Raw genomic sequence first — 7,181 nt, 5'->3', positions numbered from 1 at the left:
CCCTGCCCAAGGCGCGGTCTCCGTGCGCGGCGGCGGAGCAGGCGAAGCAGCAGACGGAGGAGGTGCTGAACGCGATCCTGCCCCCGCGGTGAGGACGGCCCCGGGGGGGCGGGGGGGTCGCTGCCCCGCGCTCGTGCTGGCCCCGGCCTGTGACCCAGCTCGTGGCCAGTCGTTCCTGGGGCCTGGCCCGCGTCGGCCGCACGAAGCGTTTCTCACCCGATCGTTCCTGTGATCTTTGCACCCGAGGCCCTTCTCCGGCCACCGCCCCGGGCGAACGCCACGGCCGTCTGAACAACCCCGCGGCGCTCGTGAAACGAACGCTTCCCATTTGCTCGGAGATCTGCTTGATTAAATCCCCTCCAGCAGCAGGTCCCGAGCGGACGCTGGTCGCGGCCGGTGCTCTTACAGCGACGGGGCTGTAAAGAAGGCGATGAATGTCTAGTAATGAAATCCGTGCTGCTTTTGTGGTGCAGAGAATGGGTGGAAGACAATCAGCTCTGGATCCAGCAAGTGTCGTGTACGCCCAGCACGCGGATGGACGTGCTGCATCTGCAGGAAGAGCTGGACCTCAAGCTGCAGCAAAGACAGGCTCGAGAAACCGGGATCTGCCCCGTCCGCAGGGAGCTGTACTCGCAGTGCTTCGGTCAGTGAGCTCTCCCGATCGCTAGCGGCGCGAGCCAAAGGCCCATGGGATTGAGAGCAAAACACTGGAGGTGGCCGAGTAGATGAGCACGGGGGAATAGCAAATGGAGATCTCCCAGTAATTTTGTGGGCTGTAGTCCAGCCTTGGCCAGTTGGGAATGAAGGTTATTACCATCTACTGCGTGTTGGGTCACCTGTGGGTCTCAGATCGGTCCCAGGTGCGCAGGTGTACTGCTAGAACAAGCAAGCTCTACAAGGACGTTACTGTGGCAGCAGGGCATCGGCAGGGTTTGTTTCAGATTCGCTTGGCAGCGAGAGACTCATTCAGACCCATCGCTCTGATGCTGCAGTAACTTACAGAAGATGAATTCAGGCAGTTTGCTAAACGTTTCAGTGACACCGTGCTAGTCCTCTGCCTGCCACAGCCCAGCACGGGACGCTGTGGGAAGGCACCAGCCACAGGGGTAGGGGGAGTGCCGATTATTACCGGTGATCTGTTCATTTTTTGCCAGTAAGAAGCTTCAGGCCTAATCGCTGACCTCAGAAGCCTCCGTGTCATTATAGTTCTTGTGGGAACTTTGGCAGAGGGCTGCTTCAAGTCCTTGTTTTTCCTGATGCCCACATCTGTTTCCCCCTCTCGTCTTCACTTCCGCCCTTTTTTGCTTAAAGACGAACTTATCCGTGAAGTTACTATTAACTGCATAGAGCGGGGAATGTTGCTGCATCGGGTCCGAGATGAAATCCGAATGACCGTTGCTGCCTACCAGACCCTGTACGAGAGCAGCGTTGCCTTTGGCATGAGAAAGGCGTTACAGGCTGAGCAAGGCAAAGCAGATATGGAGAAAAAGGTAATTGGGGCTGCTCGCTCCAGCATGCACCTTTCTGCACGGGGAGAAATGAGCTAACCTTTGTACGCGGTCTTTCAGGCTCGGTAGATCACATTCTGCCATAGGTGTTAGATCAGTCTGACAGGTGTTTTAAAATAATCCCCATTTCTTACATTTGAGTCACTTTCCCATTTCACAGATAAACATGTTATTTCAATTTTCCACTCAATTCCGTTTTTTCTGGTTCCACTGGATGGCAGTAAAGCTCATCCAAACAAACATCTTTTTCTCCACCCCCCAGGCCTATTTATAATATAATATTTATATTGCCGCAAAGACTGTTAAACACACAGCTGTGTCTTAATTGTACTCCCAAAGTGTAACAACGGACGCAAGCAAGATCTGTGTTCATTTCAAAGATTGCAGAGTTGGAAGAGGAGAAGAGAGAGCTGGAAAGACAAGTGAATGAGCAAAAAGCTAAATGTGAAGCTGTTGAAAAACGTGAAATTGAAAGGCGGCAGGTAGAGGAGAAGAAGCATGGTGAGGAGGTCCAGTTCTTGAAACGAACCAATCAGCAGCTGAAGGTCAGTAAAGAGACCCCCACTCCCACCTGCAAGTGGTGGCGGGAAGATAGGGAGACATGGAAATATTGTTTGCGTCTTTGTTTCACTTTCTTAAAAATAAAAAAAGCCCAAGTTCCAATTTAACTGACACTAACATTGTGCTTTCGCTGAACCCTCACACCTCCCCATGCTTCTGTAGGAGGAAGACGATCGCAATAGTAGCTCGAGTGAGCCCAGCCTTCTGGTGATCAGTTGGCTGAGTAGGGAACACATTAGGCCCAGCTGGGGCTGAGATGCAGAGACAATTTAGGCTTACAAATCTTTAGGTGATCTTAGAGTTTGCTCTTGAACACTGATAGTTCCTCAAGGACCAAGTTCCTGCATGCACCTGACTTGAGAGTTACCTTAGGTGGCTGTGAGCAGAAAATACCAAGTTGTTGAGAATGCACTGCTGCCTCAAAGCCGTTTAAAAACAGAACAGGATGTCCCATGAAGTCAAACCAGGACCACAGGGTGACTTTCTTTGCTATTGGTCTGACACCTTGACGGTTCTCTTTGCACCAAGGGACACTGTAAAGAGAACAGTTGCCAGAAGGATGAAATCCATGTCTTTTGGTACAATAGAGCCTTTTCTTCCATCCTTATCCAAGACCTCACCCAAGTAACAGCAGGCAGCGGGAACTGGGTGCTAGGCATCACTGGCAAGAGAGGCCTTGCTGTATGTTTGCAGGTCAGGAGGATTCTTGTTGCAAAGAACCTTAGAAAATACACTGTAATAGGGAACAAATCGTAAAGTGACATTCCTTTAGTCCTTTGGTTTCCAGATAAGGAAGGGTAGCAGGAGCAAACCCTTCTGCCTGGTGCACACTAGAACCGTGCTGAGCTTTCAGATAGGTGCTTGTGCTGCACATCTCAATTCAGCTTGTGCTTCCTTCCACTAGCAGCCCAGGTAGGAGAGCAGCTCAGGTCTGAACATATCCCACGAGTGAGTCACCACATACTTGTCTTTCCAACCCTGTCTTTCAACAGCAACAGAACCAAAATCCACATGGGAAGCGTCACTGCATTGTCTTGGGGCTTCCAGGCACTATGGATCACAAGCAGCACGGAGGCTGGAGTGGTGCAGGCTCATCACCTGGGTTCCTAGGGTAGCGAGTGTTTGCTTGGCTTGGTTCAGAACATACTTCTTGTGTTGTCATCAGTAGCATCCTTCCTCTTCTCCAGTTAGCTGCTGGTGCACGCAGTCAGAGCAGGGCTGTAATGAAGACATTCTTCCTTTGGCTGTTGTGGATCATGGAAATCCCGTTCTTAGACAGAACAACTGTGTAACACAGCGCTCCTGTTTTGGCAATCAGGATGAAAGCAGGGCGTGTGTTAACTACTCCCAGGATAATGCACTTATTTGCATTTGAAAAATTAACTCATGCTTGTGGCAAAATGGTTTATTTAAAACAATGCAAAATCTTCCTGGACAGATCCAAATCTGTTTACTCAGCTCTCTGAGCTGCTTGTCTTATCTTTGGCATTCCTTTGCCTTCTTCCGCCTACACCCTTAACTTGCTCAGACAATATCAGTTAACTTCAGACCATCTGGCACTGTCTGTGGATCCAAAACACAGCAGGCATTTGGCCAAGGATATTTTGCCACTAAATCCACGCAGCTCCCTTGAACTAGACTTACTTGGAAAGCTGTACGTGGACCACTTACTGGCGTTCATATCCTGCATGGCTCAGGGATGAGGGTAGTCTATGGGTCCTGTGCAGTTTTCAGCACAGGTTCCCTATGCATTGGTAGCAAGTTCCTTCATCTAGTATAGTAACTTATCTCCATGGCTTTAAAAAAAAAAAACTCTGTTGTTCCCAGATACTTCTGTCCCAGAGTTGGAACTTGCATTCCAAACCCCAGAGCCAAATGTCTAACTTAGCAAACCCAGAGCATTATTTCAACAGCTTTTATTTAATTTCCTTTTCAGTGCTTTACATTATAAACCAAGCCTTTCATTGCATGAAACCAAGGCCAGCTCTTTTCTACTCATAACGCAACAAGCCTGCATGCCAGGAATGAAAACCTAATTTATAAAACATGGAGCAAGGAATGAAATAACTAGGAATAATAAAGAGCCCTTTGGCCTGCTTCCCTGGGAGTATTGCAACAATCCCCCAGCATCCTCACTGTGGAAGTAAAGCAGACGATCGCTTTTCAGCAGCATGGGGTTTATCTTTTAGATTTATTTTAATCAGAATTTAGGGTAGAGACATATGTAACAATTGTTTCAATATCAAAGAATCCCATTGCAGCTGTTCGGTCTGCACGATTCCGTAACAGTCGAGTGTAGCAGAACTGCTCCAACTTTAACCTTGCTTCATTCAGAATCAAATTTAAGCCAATTGAGCTCATGTCACCACGGATACAAGTCAGACTGTAGAGCAGTGGTTATGCTCCTCGGCAGCAGCTCCCCCATCCATTTTCATGTAGCAAAAGTGTACACTTGTCCTTACCTTTAATGTCGTTTTGCTTTGTAGGCCCAGCTTGAAGGCATCATTGCACCGAAGAAGTAAGTGCCATCGTGGTGCCCTTCAGAAAGCACTCACAGCTTGTTTTGCAAAACAAACAGCTCGTATTTGGTGACCAAGACTTGCCTCCTTTGGAGCATGACCCTGGCTTTCATGCTGAAGGGTAGCTGGAAACATTTTTGCTCATTGTCTTATAAGTTAAAGATTCAACTGTTTTTCTAATTACTGTGACCTCATTCAGCAGTGCCTGAGCATGCAGGTCTTGGAATGGGGAGCTGTCTGGGAATGGACTCTGCGATTCTGTAGCTTGATCTTAAAACAATGTTTACTAATAAAGTTTTTTACCTTTGTCACTCTGCCTCTTCCAAGCTCTTATCCAGTATGTTTATACAGCATCCAGATGGAGCATGCAGACAGCCCAGGATTCCTAGCAAGTGGGGCACCATTCATATACTCGTGTTTGCAGAGCTAAGTATTGCTGGGGGCAGTGGCAGATCCAGACTCAGGCCCCTGCCGTTAACTCAGCATCCTGCAGCAACGTGCACAGAATGGTAGAGGGGCCATCTTGCCTTCCATTGTCCTCCGAGCTGAGTGTGTATTTTGGGGTGGGGATGGGGGACGGGAGCTCTTTCAAACATGGTCCAATGTTGCTGTCCCATGGAATAAGCTCACTGCTTCTCCACACCGGTTCATTTCCTTTCAAGCAGCATGCCACCCCTGACACCCGGTTTTGGCACCGCTGTCCTTACTGAACCTTCTGACAAAGGTGCTTGTTGCCTCAGCACCTCCTTGCTTGCTACTTGCAGTTGCTGCAAACGTAGTTGTGTGTTCGACACCCAGCAAGGAGCTCTGCACCCTGAACAACACTAGCACACGTGCGGGCATGTGATCAGCCACAGCAGCAGCTGCCCTGCTTGACACGAGACCAGAAACTCCTCAGTTCAGGGAAAGGTGTTTGTACAGGCCCCCACAGAGCCAAGTCTGCATCTGGGTGCCGCTGCCATAAAAACAATGGAAAGAACATGCTCGGACAGCCACTGCCCCAAGACTCCAGCAGCCGAGCCTTTAAAATCTGACTTGAGGACCGAAGGTAAAATCCTCAGAGCTTCCAGTAATACCTAACCTTAAACATCGTAGATGACGACAGCTACCAGGAATGCGCAATGCCTACCATCTTCGCTGCAAGTTCTACCTGAACTGTGTTTGGGTTGGGCCTCTCCTTCTACCTGCTGGCTAAACAAACTCTTCTAAACCTCAAGTTTGACAACTGGCCTCGGATCATACTTACAGGGAGGAATCAGATGCTAGAACTAATCTCAGTGAAAAGTTAAAGAAAACTGGGAAGACGTTTCTCATGAAGTTGGGCTGGGTTTTCTTCCTCTAAAACCAGAAAAGGAAGTCACAAAATTAAGCCTCAAAAGGAAAAAAGCAAATGATGCAGGACCCAAATCCAGTAATTGGCACTTTCCAGGGTGTGTTGAAAGAGTTCAATGTTAAAACTCAATTTGGACTCGACTCTCTTGGTGCCCATCCAACTATGTGTTGTCTCAAGTGGAGCAACTCAAACTTCTGCTTGAAGTGCTTGTATAACCCACCAGCTACATACAGCCAGATGCTGGAAGGCGACTGATTTTAGTCAAATGAATTTGACCGGCGGCGGCGGGGGGGGGGAGGAACTTTCAGAATTTGCCAGATGACTTTTTAAGCAAATCTTGTGACACAGTCTGCTGAACACCAAGTTTCCGGTTACATTTTGGTAATAAAGAATGTCCCCTGTCCAGCAAATGAAGAATGAAAATTACCACAGGGTAAGAAAGCTAGTCATCCATACCTAGGATTTCACAGCACAGTGATATTTTCATCTCAGCTGAGGCCTGAATTTTTACTTTCATCTCTATTTCTAATGGCAAAAGCAGAGGTAATTTCCTCAGGGACTGTTGAGATTGTGAGAGTTTTCTAAAGTAGTGAAAAGTCTGCACAGCCTTCACTTCAAACAGAAGGATGGAATAGCTTAGGGAAGTGGTTCTCAATCTTTTGAGACTCAAGACACCGCTCGGAAAATGCCAGCTCCTTGCTTTCACTCCAAGTGCAGAAAAATGCTGGAGGAATTATTTTGTTGCAAAGAACTCAGCTAGTCCACAACAGGTCAGATAAATGGTTTAAGCATCTTGGATTCTTGCTTGAAATCTTAGGGTTTAGCTTGTGAATGACATTTGCACACCTCACGATGGTAACTTTGTGTTACACCCCTGAAAGGATCTCGCAGCACCATGGTTGAGAATCACTGGCTGAGGGACATACACCTGCATTGCTTTTGGGAGAGCGAACCTAGCATTACAGTCCCACTGACTAAAGGTCCCGTGTGCTGATAACAAAGTTCTTTGCTCTCCTGCAACATCCTGAGGTCCCTTCCAGCCCTTTCTCCCAGAGTCTAAGACAGTAAGCCTCAATCCTTAGTCATTTCCTATCCAAATTTTATCAACCTGTTTTTAAATGCCTTGCCATCAAGAGAGTGATGTGTGTGCAGTCACTTGCCTTCTCCCGAGGTCCTCAACATAGTTCTGTACTAAAGTAGTGGGGTTGGAGTGCTGTTGTAGCCGTGATGGTACCAGAAACATGCAAGAGGCATACATTT

General features: G+C 48.0%; 1 protein-coding gene across 1 annotated transcript; it reads left to right on the top strand.

The window, feature by feature from the left end:
• Positions 1 to 6: 6 nt before the first annotated feature.
• Positions 7 to 4,893, top strand: DNALI1 (dynein axonemal light intermediate chain 1). Its single transcript, XM_025194892.1, has 5 exons — positions 7 to 88; positions 474 to 643; positions 1,312 to 1,490; positions 1,889 to 2,053; positions 4,556 to 4,893. The coding sequence occupies exons 2-5, from the start codon at positions 535 to 537 to the stop codon at positions 4,589 to 4,591; spliced, it is 489 nt and encodes a 162-aa protein (XP_025050677.1). The 5' UTR covers positions 7 to 88; positions 474 to 534; the 3' UTR covers positions 4,592 to 4,893.
• Positions 4,894 to 7,181: the final 2,288 nt, after the last annotated feature.

This window comes from Alligator sinensis, unplaced genomic scaffold, assembly GCF_000455745.1.
Source record: "Alligator sinensis unplaced genomic scaffold, ASM45574v1 scaffold1577_1, whole genome shotgun sequence".
NCBI lineage: Eukaryota > Metazoa > Chordata > Crocodylia > Alligatoridae > Alligator > Alligator sinensis.
Note: the sequence above shows the minus strand (reverse complement) of the source record. Positions and strands in the feature narration are given on the sequence as shown.